At 39.4% G+C, this 16,191-nt stretch overlaps 1 protein-coding gene across 11 annotated transcripts in view; it reads right to left on the bottom strand.

Annotated features, from left to right (window-relative positions):
• Positions 1 to 16,191, bottom strand: part of CHL1 (cell adhesion molecule L1 like) — a 195,398-nt gene that overhangs the window by 26,174 nt on the left and 153,033 nt on the right. For 9 of the 11 annotated variants that reach the window (XM_019504727.1, XM_019504728.1, XM_019504729.1 and 6 more), the window contains 7 exons: positions 14,339 to 14,561; positions 11,245 to 11,360; positions 10,887 to 11,091; positions 10,137 to 10,259; positions 7,908 to 8,087; positions 1,378 to 1,539; positions 559 to 690 (listed from right to left, as the gene is read on the bottom strand). In XM_019504727.1, coding sequence (XP_019360272.1) covers positions 559 to 690; positions 1,378 to 1,539; positions 7,908 to 8,087; positions 10,137 to 10,259; positions 10,887 to 11,091; positions 11,245 to 11,360; positions 14,339 to 14,561 — 1,141 coding nt within the window. The remainder of the gene's footprint in view (positions 1 to 558; positions 691 to 1,377; positions 1,540 to 7,907; positions 8,088 to 10,136; positions 10,260 to 10,886; positions 11,092 to 11,244; positions 11,361 to 14,338; positions 14,562 to 16,191) is intronic. The other 2 variants (XM_019504731.1, XM_019504735.1) reach the window with 1 other exon arrangement.

Below are 16,191 nucleotides of genomic sequence, written 5' to 3' on the forward strand. Positions count from 1 at the left end.
TCCAGGTAGGGACAGGAGTTGGCAGACTGAGTGACCATGGACAGCTTATCTTACAGGAGGATATTAAAATGGCTTGGCTTGTTTAGTCTCACAAAATGAAGCCTATTGGGCATCACTGATATCACTTCTCTCTATAAATACATTTGGGAAGAGGCGAGAGGAGGAAACAATGAAGAGAAGGGATTACTTAAGCCAAAATCTTGGCACAAGAACAAATGCATATACACTGGTCATGAGTTGCTTGTAAATTTAGGATTTCCATGAGGACAAGTCTAATAACACTGGAGGTACTGGAGTGCCAAGGCAGCAAAGCCACATACACCGCACAGAATGTCAGGCACCAGGTATAGGTTTTCTTGTATTTATTCAAATCAACTTATTTTTTCTTTTAATTAAACCAGACAAATCCAAACTGTATTTTTCAGGTTGTAAATGTTCAGTCTTCAGAGACTGAAGGGTGAATTTTTAGACTCTTCCGTTCAACTAAGTAGCTATGTGTCTGAAGATGCCTGCTGTTATCAAATATATGTCACAAAAAAGGACAATAGCTGTACTTACCTGAGTATTTTCCTCCTTTATTCCTTTTGACAAAGCAAACAGTTAGCAGCAATAAGGTAAGCAAAGCAATGGCACACATCAGTCCAATAAACCAGCCTTGTGTAGAAATTCCCTCATATATGCCAGCATAAGCTTTGTAGAAGAAAACAAACAAAAATATTTAAGTAGGGGAAAACAGAGTAACCTACCGCAAAAAGAATGTTTAACATTTTCTTTACTGATCTGGAATGATCAAACTCTTGTTACTGATATCAAGCTAGCATTTTTAATTTTAAGATATAAAGGACAGCAATAAAATGTCCAAAGAACACTATTTACGTATAAGGCAAATGAAATATCTGTGTCACACAATACATGTTTTTTGGAAAGGCATTTCCAAAGGAGTGCTTGATTCAGAGGATTAATACTGAAATAGGAAAGGTGCACAGAACATTGCTAAGCCTCTCATGCACAAAGCAGTTTTGCAAAGACAGAGTTAAAAGTGTTTTAGGATACATGCAAACTGCTCAGCTAGCTGCATTCATGGAGAAGGAACAGCACCTACCCATTTAAAATGGCATATGAGCTAAAACCTGTAAATAGTAGGTATTGGAAAGTTTTGTAATGATTCCACTTTGCTACTTTAGACAGTAACATTGGAGGCTGAACAGAAAACTAATGAAATCAATGGTAAGAATCTCTTTGATTTCATTGGATACAAGCTCAGGCTCCATTATTTCAATATTATATTTCATTGTAGACCATAATATGTAAAACTAATATTTATTTAAATTTAAAAAGAAATTTTGATTTATCACCTTAAAGGGTTTCATTTCTCACCTCTCCCCCTCGTCTCAATTACATCTTCAAAAATGCTATTGTTATCAACCCAATTCTTAGTCACTAGACGAACTGTATATTCAGTTCCAGGCTCAAGTGCCTCAATGGGGTGAAACTTTTGGGTGGGATTTACTGCTCCTGAAATCTTCCCGATCCCTTTACCTATGAAATGTACATAGCTCATATTAATGAGTTATTCATTGAACAGTCAGACTCCAAAATGCACAGTCACAAAATGATCTATACAACACGCATACATGAATATATTTAACGTCTCGCTGGGATATATATTTTGGAGAGACTATAAAATAAAGTAGAAAAACAGTTTCTCTGCTTGTTTTAATATTTCACAAGTTAAAGTCAACTGCAAACTGAAATAATCCTGATATTTAGGGAGGATTTTCTACAATTTCCAGGATGAAAGGAGATATTGATGAAATGACATGCAGGATTATAGATTTGCTTTAATTAATACCTGCCTTAAAAATTACAAATTGAAAGTGGCTTTGCTTTGGTTAGATAATCTGTGGCTCTGATCCTTTTCTCGTTAAATTGAACTCATTGGGTCAGGATTAAATACACAGTTATCCAGAAAAAGAGAAGTACCTCTCTTACAGGAATAATTTACATTGGGAAGTATACTAATTTTTCCCTAGAAAGAAGCTCCTCACTTTCCTTTTTCCACAAGTATTTTAAAGCACCTACAAGTGGAGCACTGTTTTAGACATAATTAAAGGGTTTTTTAAGATGACTTTCATATGTAATCTTTGCATATTCTAAATGATCTTTATATGAAAAGTATTTGGAATCATAATCAAGTATTTATTTAAATTTGGTTTTCTAGTAAGTCCAGTCTTGATCTCAAAACTTCCATTGGCCCGTTAGATATTTTGCCTAAATTTGGAACTGAAAGGTAGCATTGCGTACCTTTTCTTTTAAATAATATTCCATTATTAATAAAAAAATATTCTGATAAAATAATATTTCATGTTAACTCCAAAACGAAATGTATACATTTAGGAAGAAAGTTATTCACAATATGAAGGGCCTTATAGGAGCATGCCTATGTAAAGGCAGCAGCATCCATTTCTAGATAAAGATCCATCTCTGGGAGTCAGAAAATCCTGGCTCTGTTCTGTATTCTGCCAAGTTACTTTACTTCTCTGTGCCAATGGGAGTATTCAAGAAGTGCAGCAAGAATTGCTCCACATTATATAAAGTATAAACTAGCCTAACATATAGCATACACTACGTTAACACTTCATAGCTGTTCTCTTGTTTTGGGTTTTTTAAATAATAAATGTAATAGAAATGATACAAGAATGATAGAACAGCATCCACATTTAGAGTGTGATCTAAAACCCATTCAGCTCAATAGCGGTGTCTCACTGATGGCAATGTGCTTTGTATCAGGACTTTATTTAACAGTGCCCATATCTAACATTAGGATCGTAACCTGCTACCATTCCCTAGATTTGGGGGAAAAAATACTAATACACATGCTATCTTAATTCTGTTCAGTTGCTTAATTTGCATAATGTATCTGATTGCAGTTCTAAAGTAATCTGAAGGAAAGCACGGCATGGTTATTTCCACACAGCATAGCTTCAAAACTGCCGGACCGATTTGCACAGACAGTAAAACAATGGCCATTAGTACCAAAACTAGTAAACACAGTAAGCAAGAAAACTTTGAGAGATTAGAAATTGGTTGGTACCTGAAGGAAAAGAAAGAAAAAGATTAAGAACAGCATAGACCTAGTCAAAGGAACAGTACATAGTAAGTTTTTCAATTCAACTATATAAATATTACAATAAACAGTTAAATTAGTAGGCCACCGAGAACCAGAGAGAACATGCTGAACTGGAATAATGCTGATGTTGAAACATGGTGCATTAGCATAAATTATTCCATCTACTGGTAGGTTTTGCTAAATGAACTACGTGAGGCTAAGCAATAATTTTTAATCAAACTGCAGATTAAGCAACAGGACTTACAGGTAAATTTTAATTACATTTTCTAAAACAGAGACACCAGAACAATGAATGTAATGAAAATGCTATCCATAAAGGAACCAGAAGTAATGTTCTGCTATATGAACTTTAATCCCATTGCTCATTAAATGCCATATAACACTTAAAACATGTCAGCCAGACAAGGCAATCATATATTGCAATTTGTATACAACCTAGGTCTGATCTTGTAGATTTATTCACTGTTCCAAGCCAGCAAAGCATTTAAGCATGTGCTCAACTGTAGAAATAACTGATTGCAATGAGATCACGAATAGATATTACTTTGAATGCATGCGTTAGAGCTTTGCTACAGCAGGGATAGACAGCCTGAGTAGCCTGGAACCAAAATTGGTATCCCAGTTCTCTGTAAATAATTCTCCGTATCCTAAAATTCAACATGTGAGCCCAGGAGTGTCTGCCTGTGCGGTGTCATCCCATGTAAAAGTAGTCTGTATTATTCACCCAAATATAATACCTATAGAGGAAAAATAATTGGTAACTGAGGAAAAGTTGATAGGTGGAATAGAAAAAGGAGTGTAGAGTCCTGAAAAATAAAAAAAGACAGAGATATACTGAAAACAAAGTGTTTACTCATTATTGAAAGGTCAGTGAGCAGCAGAAATTAGCTTCAGAAAACTGAAAGCAGGTAGGTTAGTTTTTTAATGTACCACAGGAGAGAAGCAGCATTAGTAATGAAAACATATCACCAGCATTTCTCATTTCCCCCCTACTATTCGTCAGTCATATCATGGGATTCACATGAACATTAAACACTGAGCTGCAATTTGACAATATGCTTAGTGGGCTTCGAGATGTACGAGAACAGTGGAACTTGCTTTTTATTATTATTTTACTGAAGCTACACTATGAAGGAACAAGATAAACCTCCTTCATGGATTTACTACCAGTCTTTACTAGTTCACCCAAAATTAGCACATCTGTTATGAAACGCATCCAAAAAAAAAAAAAAGTTGGCAATCATGCAGCTGAATTAAAAATTGCAGATAATGTTTTAATTTATTGCTGTACCGGTCTCAATACATCTGCTTGAAATAAATGGAAAGTTAAACTTTCATCAGTTTTCCTCCACTGACTGGCTATTAAAAGCTTATAAATATGCATCATAATTACCCTGCACCTTCTGGGCTTTTGTAGTCCAGGAGGCATTTCATGCTGAGTTGTAGCGATTTTAAGAGGTAGTTGGCGTTTAGAATCCATTAGGTGAGAATTAATGGCTTACCCACTGTAGCTGGCTTTCTAGACCATCCACTCTGACTTTGGATTGTTAGCTGTACTTTGGTGTCTCACAGAAGATAGGCTAGTCTTGCTAAGGGAGTCTCTTTTTAGCTCTAGTTAGTGCTCTGAATGTAAAAAAAGCCTGTGTGTCCTGGGTGGCAGGGCCATGATTAACTGGTATAAGTGCTTCACTAGTTAGTGCTTGCAGTAATCCTAGTGGGTGGTCACTAGTACTCTGGTTCAGGCAGGCTTGGGTGCATTGGTGAGGCCTGCAGGGCTGTTTCCATGCCCTGCGCAGTGTGGGGAGGGGGGAGCATATTATACGCCAAAAAATATGGTGATAAGGGGTTTGTAAAGTATCACTCAGGCATAGTTTTTCCTGCTGCACTTTTATTCTGGATGGAGATCAACGTCAAGAAAAGAGCCTTCCTTTCTTCTTAGATCCAGACTGCATAAGCAAACAAGTATTTAATTTAAAGTCATTAGACAGGTCAAATAGCAGGGGACAAACAGGACTCTATCAGCGTCTAAACCTGACAGATGTCTGCACTTCTTGGGGACAAAGCAACGTGCAAAATCCAGAATCCGGTCCATGAAAACTGAATATACTGCAGGAGGTGTATCTATCTCTATCTGTAAGTTGGATAGACAGGAAGAGCTTTTTTTTCCTCCTTGCTTATAGATATTCATTGGATATGGAAAATCACTGAGACACAATAACCATTAAAAGCCTACAGTGCTATTTTAATGGGGTTTCATTCCACAGTAGGACTGCACTATAGATCTGACACTTACCTGGGGAACTTTGAATAATATGACTTGACTTTTAAAACACATTCCATTTTTTAAGAGGCAATATTAAGTTTAATTTTTAGCGCCCACCAGGCAGCAGCTTAAAATGTGAGAAAGTCACTGAGATGTGTGTGATTCTGTCAGCCATAGGACACAGATCTGGTGCAATTTAAATGAACCTGGACCAATTTAGCCCTGTGAAAATTATGCAGAACCTCACTGGGATTTCAATGGGAGCTGGAGGGCTACATCAGAGAGTGAAGTGGGACACAGTCAGGTGGCTCTTGTTTGAGTCGCTTGAAAAGTCTGTGGTATGGGGCACAAAAGCAACAGGACCCTTGCAGCGAGCACAAATTACACTATTGTATTCAACATGCAATCCATCACTCTTCCTTCCACTAGAATCTCTTGCTGCCATTGTTGAAACAAAATCTTTTGAAAGAAAAGAAGGGAAATAAAGGGAAGAAGAATGTCAGCTGTTCTATTTGCCCTAGTTTTAAGCTACGCGTTCTGGGGAGAGAGTCATAGTTTCTAGGGTCGGAAGGGACCTGAACAGATCATCAAGTCTGACCCCCTGCCCTGGGCAGGAACGAGTGCTGGGATCATAATACCCCAGCCAGATATCTATCCCACATCCTCTTGAAGACCCCCAAGGTAGGGGAGAGCACCACCTCCCTTGCGAGCCCATTCTGGAGCCTGGCAGACCCCAGTTAGCATCAGAGATTCTTCTAAAAATTAAATGGGCTAAGCAAGGTTGTTCAAATTACAAGCAGCTTTTTAAATGACCACATGTAGAACTCCTGACCTCACAAAGTAATAATATCTGAGAAAGTAGCATTGCATTTTTCTTATAAAAAAATGGGTTTTTTATTATGTTGTTGAAGACTAGGATATTGATAACAACAGGAGGAACAGAGAGGATGCTGGGCAGAGGAGAGAGAATTTATTATGATAGCATCAGCTTCTGCATAGCACACAATGGGTATGTGTGGAGGATATATTGGGTGCTTGGATGATCTTGACTGGGATCAATGAAAAGGCACTACTTAAGACACTGTGGTAATGGAACCAGAGGCCTGTTACCGGAGGAAAAGGATGTGTCAGAGTAGATCAGCCAACACTCTGCTTGCCTATATGAAATAAGGATTGACAGAAAACTTTATCTAACAGGTACTGAGATGAGGGACGTGGGGAAAACTATTCAAGCACTATTGAAGAGTGGGAAATCCACATGAACTGCAAAAGAGCATCATGATTTGCCCTGGAATTAGGGAAGTATCTTTTTGAGATGTGTATGGAATCAGTTCAACACAAAACCTTGACCCCAGATGTGCTCATGCACATTCCTGGATGCAATTTCTTCCATACTGCAAATATGACAGGAGATTTTTCTGCAGTCCCAGTTAAGAAGAGAGAAAACAGGACATTTTTTTTTGTAGAACTCTACATGGATTCAAAAAGTAACCATCAGGCGTCACGTGCAGCCACGTACCTGTTTGGTGTACTTTGTAAGCGCTTCAGCTGGAGTACATGTTTGTAAGGACCCCTGCAATCTTGCAGAGGAAAAGGGAAAGAGATGCAGTCCCTATTTCACTGGTTGTCAGCCCAATTTGACAATACATCCTAAACTCAGAATGCAGAACATTTTTAGTGGGTCCTATGCTGTAGCCTCAATGACCAAAGGAATTAATATTTTAGTTGACTCCCAGATTATATAAGTGGCAAGGTCCATTTTGTATCAAGATTGTTACAGTATGTTATCACTGCTAAAAAGAATGAAGCTAGGCCACTTCTGCTTATCACATTGTCCTTGTCCTTCACTGCGGTATTTCCATGGCCATTATTATTGAATAATTTTGGGGAACATGTTCACTGGTATACTTGTCTGCTCAAACTTGCTAAATGTAGTGTGCTTATTTTATTCCAGCTCAATAAGGCAAAGCAGCTGCATTACTTCTAATTGTCCAATAAATCATTGAATATGAAAATGTTTAGGAGACAGGGTAAATAGCTTACGAATGGGCTTCACTGTTGGCCATTTGTAGCTTTTGATAAAATAACGCGACTCAGAGCAAAAACATTTGAATCAGCCTTCTGCTGATGGATTTGTGGGACTCACAAATTCTGTTCTCAAATGACAACACATGGCTCCCATTAATATTACTGTTAAAAAAAGACAGCATTTGGCACACTAATATTTTAGTAGTTCTCCAGTGTCCTTTTAATGACTGCTAAATTCTAATTTTCATAAAACCCACTGAGCTCATTGGTGGGCGAAGCCAAAGAGCAACATGAAATAGCTAAATCAAATGTACTGAAGAACTGAATTGCTGCGTTTAAAAGTTCATTGATAGCGCTAATGCAAAGCAAACAATTTCAGTCCTCAAATGAGAGAGAAAGATTTCAAAGCTGAAAATCTCAATAGATTTTTTTTTTCTATTACAGTCAAAACTTTTCAGTGTCAAAATACACTGCCTATTAACTTACTCCCATCTGTTATTGTTAGTCCTTCTTCTGTGATTGGCTTGCCACAGCCTTTCATAGTACAGGCACTCACATAGAATTTGTATTTAGTACTGGAGCTCAGATTTGAAAGCCTCCAACTGAAAGTCGAAGGGTTGGTAATATTGACGTCACTCAAAGGTCCAATTTCATCTGTTTCATTGACTGAAAAACAAACAGCAGCGTGCAGTCAGGCATAGCCACCGAATGTTACAAAATGCAAAAATGTCATGAAAGCTGATAGAAAGGAGGCAGTTTGCAATAAGTGGAAAAGATGATGTTCTAAAAAAAAAATGTGTATCCTACTACCCTGATACCTTTTGGAGTCCTTGAACAGGATTTATGTTCTTTATCTGATTGGCTGTTTCTGCAGTAGAAAAGGTAGTGACTATAGAGGTCTATTCAGTAGGCCTGTGCAAAGTGGCTAGTATTCTCTTTGGATTCAGATTCAGCCGATTCGGGGGACAGTGATTCTATTAGGTGATTCGAATCACTGTCCCGATTTGATTTGGCCAAATCTGATTTGGAGATTCGACTGCTGCCGAATCTCTGAATCAGCCAGGCCAGGCCCGTTCCCCATCCCTCTCCCAGTCTGGCAATGGATGCCCCAGCCCCTGGCACTTGTTAAAAAAACTGTTCCTGGTGCTCACCAGGTGCTGCTGAGCAGGGGGTGATCTCTGCTTCCGCCCACTGCCGCAGGTTGCATGGGTGGCTCTGCACGAGCCCCATGACCCCTCCCTTGCTCCCCCACAGGTGTCCCGCCTGGGTGAGCTCCTGTTCTTTAAGAATAAAAAAAGAAAAAAAAACCCTGGACTTACTGCTTCTGCTAGCTGGGGGGCGATCCCCACTGCCCCACATTGCCTCACACCATGTGGGAGGCTGTACATGAGCATGAGCTCATGGGGTCTCCCCATGGTCCCCTCCCCCAGTCCTCCCTCCCCCACCCCAGTACTTACCAGCCTGGAGTTGGCTGCAGCTCTCTGCTGCAGCCACCGGGGACTGCCCGAATTATCAAAACTCTCCGAATTTTTTCCGAAGATTCGGAGAACTTTGAATCGATTTGGACCTTTAAATTGGTCCCCTGATTTGATTCAGATTTGGCCACCGAATTAGGCTGAATCTCCTCCAAATTGAATCACCACCCGAATCTTCGCACCGCCCTACTACTCAGTTAAGCAAAATATTTTTCTAGAACCTCGAATGCACATACGTTGAAGGTGATCATGGATTTTTTGCTCCAAAACATCTACCCGTGTCCTCAAACTCTGAGTCATGCTTGCTGCAAGTTTATGACAAATTCCCTCCTTTTGTGCCACATCTATCAACTTGTATTTGCAAAAGGAGTGGCTCCTCCAAAGCCTGTTGGATTGGCAAAATGAAACCCACCTCAGAACTAGAGGATAGAGAGTATATTTAACCCTCCAAAGGTAAGTATGCTGCTGCTTTAGAAAACACGAGAAATTACTAAAGAGTTCACAGCAATTTCTTTGACAATACAATTGTGTTGTGCACTTATACTTTTTTCTCAACACAATGCCTTGAATTAGCATGCAGACTTATCCCTTCCCCAACATTTGGTAGTGTCAGTAACTTGAAAATCAGTAATGAAATACAACGGGCGGTGGCTACTCCAGAAGTCACGTGGACCTGAATCTTAATGCAGGGTTTCACAAACAGGGTGAGAACACACTTAAATGAATTGGTTTCAAAACCTGAATTCACAAGAAGTGTTTATATCTTTGCTCACCACTACTAAGTATATGTGGTTAATTATTCTGAGCCATAACCATGCATACAATCCTTGTCTCATCACTGCAAATTATTTCTTCTTTGAAATTAGGTGTCTTTCTAAAAACAGATCAGAATTTTCTGAGCGTCCTTTAACTGCTGAATAAAATAGCCTTTGCAAATTTCAAATCCTGTATTACAGTGTTTGATTAGTCGATGCAACGTTAAATATAGCATGATTACACTGTGAGTTTAAACAGATTGGGAACGAACATGTCAAAAACATTTTTCTCTGGAAAATGAAGCAGGCCTGCCCCCTAGCAGGCTGAACTAACATCTGTAATTTTGGAACGTTGCTTCTTTGCTAATCAAGTTATCTGAGTTTTAAAAACAGTCTGTAGGCTAGCAGCTGTTTTAAATAACTGTTTCTATACAAACTATACGTTATTTGCTAAAAATCTAAGACAAAGTTGAATATTTACTTACTTATTTGATATTGCAAACTGTAGCCAGTAAGAAAGCCATTTGATTTCTTAGGAAGTCCCCATGACAGAGTGACAGAATCCTTATCAAAGTTTAGTATCCTTAGAAAATGTGGTTGTTCAGGAACTGTAAACACAGATATTAGCTCAGCTTTATTGAAGGCAGGTTGTATTTCACCAGCTCTGTTTCTCCATATTCCCATCAGACTGGAATATAACTCCATCCAAGGCGCATAGTTTTCCGTATTTATTCAACATGTGCTATTCTCCACTCAAGAAAGGTTCTGCACACCTCCTAAAAGGGCTCCACTTATTAACTTCTATATACTTAACAGGGAGTCAGATGTGCTCATCATCTCCCAGGGATGGATACCTCTATGGGAAGGCTGGTCTGGAAGTGGCTGTCTGAGTCACCGGGCCCAGTCCCCATCATTTGCAGAGAACTTTTTGTCCAAAAGTCCAGAAGAGCTCGTTAGCACCTCTATCATACTACAGCCACAAAAGGACACCAAAGCAAAGGGAAGAGGAGAAAGGAAGACACTTCTCCCCTTCCCCAGTGAAATGGTCTTTAAAAATCTGAACCTAAATGGAGAAGATGGCAGATTGCATTTTGCCTTTAACTATGGCTATTCTAAATCTGCCCACATAGGCATAATAATAAAGGTCCATATATAAGTCTCTCTAAAATTACTTGATCTATGTCACAAAAGATATTTATTTAGTATTCTCTGCCCCAATGTTTTCATATTATTACCTCCTTCTGGAGTATGGAACATGATTGGCGAGCTTTCAGGCCCATCTCCTTTTCCATTGAAAGCTAAAACAGTTAAGTGGAATTCACTAAATGGCTCTAGACCAGGAATCATTCCATGGTTTCTGTCTCCTATAAAAGTTAGGAAGTGTTTCTCCGGGTGGTGTCTTTTTCCATCCAGCAAACTCCTTGTTTTCCACCAAATGACCTGTATTGAAAACAGTAGATTCTCAGATTGAGTGGTCAGGGATTGGTCATCCTCACAAAAATCACAGAACATATAGGCAGGATTCATTTAACCATATGAACAGATAGAGGGTTATTTATTACCAAAAAATAAAATACCCCCCAAAACAACAACCTTATAGCCTCTTAAGCGTCCACGAACTCTGTCTCTTGGAATTCTGGACCACATTGCTTTAACTAGTGTGCTATTCAGGACCTCCACCATTACACTGGAAGGAGCAGCATCTGGAACTGTAAACACAAGTATTACATATTATAGGTACTTACTAGGCCATATTCTTATAATATGTGTAGCTGGGGTATCCTATATCTTGCTGCAAGCTAGAGACTCATGCTGAGTTCCAGTTCAATACCCAAGATCAGCCAAGAAGGTGGCCATCACCCTTATTACATGGAGGGGATCAAATTTGGGATTGACGTACCATTCAAACAGGCAACCATACAGTTTATTTTGTAAGTAATTACCTTTCATAATTCAACAGTAGGGTTTTCATCATTACAAAAGCATTAAGCAATCTATTGTAGTGCCTGGATTAATGAGGCATTGGTCAGAGACCTAATGACCAACGAGTCTTTCCAGTGATATACATAGGTTTGAATCAGGTCACCAGAGAGTGTATTTCAAATGAAATAAAACTCAAGGAGAAACCTCTCTCAATTCACTTGCATTTTTCATTATCTTATACTATACAATAGTTAATGCATGGGCCATAGGGAAAAAACGTCCCTAACTCTCTGTTCACTCTCAAGGAGTTGCTTACTATTGTGAATGATCCCAGTGAGGCTTCTAATAAAAGTAAGAGAAAACTAAAATACAGGGGGGAAAAAACCCAAAGAGTCAGGTAAAATGGCTACTTTTCAAACGTATTTAGAGTTTGCCATGCCCTGGAATACGTAAGGAAGCCTGATAGACAATTAATTTCCTTCTGTAATAAATATCAGAACTTCCCTTTTGATGTTAATGAAAACGATGTTTGTTTTCATGGCAATTAAAAGAAACTAGGTTTTCAGAAACAAAGAACCAACCTCAGGAGATTGTCTGTCTCTTGCTCGAGGCAGGAACATTCCTGTCGAAACGAACCCTGACAAATGTTTGTCTAACCTCCGCATAAAACTTCCAAAGACATTCCACAATACCAGACCCAAGAAAAGTATGGACTAATCTCATGTAATGAAGCAATGAAAGAGCAGAAACTAGAAGAATGGCCCTGGGCCAGTACTTACAAGATAATACAATTCAGTAATGGCTAGTGCATGCCATGATGGATTAAGCAAGAGTTTTTATTGTATAAAACACTCAGTTGCTTGAATTGGCTAATCTCTTGGAGGCTATTTGTTAGGTCATTCAGGCTCCCTGTCTATTTTGCAGTTAAGGAAATAATCTAAAGCTTTCAGACTCAACATGGAATGAAAGCTGCCTGATTTTCAATAATAAGATTAATCTGAGAAATCGGAAAGATGTACAATTTGGAGACACCACTGGCCCCGTCTTACTACAACAGGCTTCAATCCCTGCTGCTAAGGACTAATACCTTGGGCATTTGTAATTTGGACCAGGAAATCTTGGCTCCCCATGTGAGCTGGCTACAGTGGTATTTACTCCCTTGCTGATTTAAATCCCTAAATCCTAAAAAAGGACTTGGTTGTTGTTGCTGAACTGGGTTGCTTACTAAAGTAATTTTTAGCTTTTTATTATTGCAGGTGGAGAAATTACAATCCTCCAAATATCTCTTATAACTTCATTTTGTAAACAACAGAGGAAGGAACAATTCTGCTATTGCTTGGGCAGGGATTGGTTCAGCATCCTAGAGTACCAGGGAGTTCAACCATTTTATGCTAGTCACAAGCATCTTTGTACGAACTCCATCACCCGTGGCACCAGCACTAATTCCATGAGCAGGATAACTTCTCGTCTTGCTTTATTAAAACCCGCTGGAAAGACACAATTACTAGGTAGCACTATGGTGCCATGGATTGGAGGGTACAGAAATGGGGCTGGTATCACACGGTGATGCTGTCATTTCAGGACAACAAAAAACATGATCCCACAGTAGACTAAAACAAATATACACGTTACTAGATGGCCATTTAATCTTAAAATCTTAAAATCGATGATTCTACAAATGGACCGCTGTGGTACATGAATGAGAAATTGTATTAAGACAGCCAATTAAGAAGAAATGCACAATATAGAAATGGAAGAAGAGTACCTGATCATCATCAAAGGTAGATCTCACTTTGAGAAGTGGTCACCACTTACAGTGGCAACAAAATGAAGTCCTTACTTTAACTACAGGCTCAAAGTTGCACCTGCAACATCGGAGGTCTGAGATGTTACTGTAAGAGTAGCTTTTGTGAAACAATCATATGAACTGTGAAATACTGCTGTTGCAGTAAGCTGTACTTACTAGGAGCAGCTGAAGTGCTTGCAAATAGATCCAGCCTGAAAAGGGATGGTTGGCCAGCTGACTACACGACAAGCATGCTACTATTTCTTGCACAATGCGGGGAGGATACATGAGTGCATACGACAGATAAATGTCCTTGCATTATGGAATGTAAAATGTCCTAAGATGTCTGCTGTGGATACGGGGTGGTACCAACGTTTTTAATCCTGGTGCTGCTACTTTTCTCAGGCTTCATAGTGTTCCTGGAACTGTAAACTTTATTCTACCTGCTTCCTGAATGTGGCAGACCTGGTCTGTAAATTAACATAAAAATTGTTGGAAAGATACAAGCCTGCCCCACCTTGGTCCTTGTTGCTTTGGGATAGGCCACACGTCTGGGGTGTAATGAAGAAGATTTATCAGATAGCACAATTGCTAGTCCCCAGTCAAGCAAAGCTCTTAACTTCTGGATCCAACTGATGTCAACTAACACAGCTGACATTTCACATGAGTTTAAATGCTTTGCTCCATCAGGCCCTTTTTTAAGTGTATGACTTAGACTAGCCATTTTACCAACACACTTGTATGTGGAAGCATAACCAGCCACTTTGGAAGTCAAACCCTCTGTAACTAAAATTCTCAGCAACCAAATGGGTAGGGAAAGCTTCTCTTTCTCTTAGTACGCAGGTAAAAAGTGCTTAAATATCACTGATGAACAAGTTGTAATACTGTCTAATCATTATTTGACATGCATTTATTTAACAATGTACAAACTGTTCACATAACATATTTTTGTTTTACAAAAATACTCCAGTTACTTACTGTCCTCGCCTGAATATCCAGTGGTAATATTTGGTTCAGGACCAGACCCTAAACTATTTACTGCTTGGACTTTGATCTCGTAAGGCACAAATGTGGGAGTATTCCCCAATGCCAAGGAATGTTTTTTCACCAATTCTTCATTCCAGTCAGTTTCCACCCCCTGCTGCCGCCAGCTGACTTTGTACTCCAGTCCAGGGCCATTGCGCTCCACAGGTTTCAGTGGCTACAGAAGAAGTTAAAAGAGATACTGAACTGCCTTTGTTGTTGTAATCATAAAACAGCAGCTTAAGGGATGAATAATTTTGGAGCAGTAGCTCATACTATTAGGAGAGAGAGAAAAAAAATGTAACCTTTGCTGTCATGCTACTTTTAACTGCATTAAGCCGTCAGGACTTTAAAGCAGCATGGACTGCAAAACAGATGGATTAAAAGCAGGTTAAATACTAAAGCGTATATTTCTACATATTAGAAGCACTAACTTTTTGTTTCACTGCAAGTTTTCTTTGTTTTATAGTGACATAAAAATGTGCGATCTTTATTACATCTAAAATACACGCCATCTCAGATTTTTATGAATCACAGCAAGTTGGGCCATTAAAATTTAGATTACCCTGTAGTGTTTTAAATATGCACCAAAACTCCCCCAACTAGGCCTTCATACTCAATGGGTAAGTGCTGTGCTACTATTTTTACTGCTTGGTTGAGGAATTCAACCACAGCATGGACACTAGCTAACTGACATTAATTTATACAAGCCATACGAGGAAAAGCTGAGGGATCTGGGACTCTTCAGCCTGAGGAAGAGAAGGGCGAGAGGGGACCTGGTAGCAGCTTACTGCGACACTAGGGGAGTACATCAAGGGCTCGGTGAGCAACTGTTCACCAGGGCACCCGAGGGGAAAACCAGGAGTAATGGCCACAAGCTCCTGGAAGATCGATTCAGGCTCAGGATTAGGAAAAACTTCTTCACAGTCAGGGTGTCCAAACTGTGGAATAAGCTCCCTCCAGAGCTGGTGCAGTCACCTACCCTGGAAATCTTCAGGAGGAGACTAGACCATCACCTTGCTGGGGTCACTTGACCCCAGCTGTCTTGCTGTTAGACCCGATGATCTTCCAAGGTCCCTTCCAGCCTTACCATCTCCGAATAGTGTAAGCAGTATGGCAATGGCTGGCCATGAGACACATTCTGATTAAGGTTATTTAGTTCAAAAGGTATTTTTTCACTTAACATGTTAATTGGCCAACTGTGCTATTGAACATGAATGATTTTAATCAGTCCATTATTGCACTGAGGTACACAGTGAGTATTGATAATTATCCAGGTTAAACAATGTTCAGATTTATTTGGGGAGCTGCACAAGGCTGGGTGCTGCAGGCAAGATGCAAAGGAGCCTTGAAACTCCTCTGCCATGGTTCTTCTAATCTTTGAGCTGGAAAAAACCTTCTCTGTCCATGACATCTTCTCTGGGGTGATGGAGCAAAAGCGGACCTTGCTGGTGTCAGGACTGATTGTGAGCAGTACGGACTTTTTTGTGAAACTAAAACGTGAAAGAAATGCAATTTTTCATTTTCTTTTTTCCTTTCCTATTTTGGTGGGAAGGGATGGGTCCTTGAGGATTTTTTCTTGCATATCAAGAAAAAGAAAAAAAATAATTTCCAAAACACAGCTCATCTTTTCCATAAATAAAAAGCATGGACAGTACCACAGATCCACCATGTTAACTGATTTCTGAGTACTATCAAAATAAATTCAATCAAAATAGTGCCTAATGCTTCTGTATTCACCATTCTTTTTGGTGCTTGTGACTCATCTCACATGGACCACGGACAAACATGACCAACCATGGGCTGAA

The sequence above is a fragment of the Gavialis gangeticus genome, unplaced genomic scaffold, assembly GCF_001723915.1.
Source record: "Gavialis gangeticus isolate Ggan-Ray unplaced genomic scaffold, GavGan_comp1, whole genome shotgun sequence".
In the NCBI taxonomy this organism is placed as follows: domain Eukaryota; kingdom Metazoa; phylum Chordata; order Crocodylia; family Gavialidae; genus Gavialis; species Gavialis gangeticus.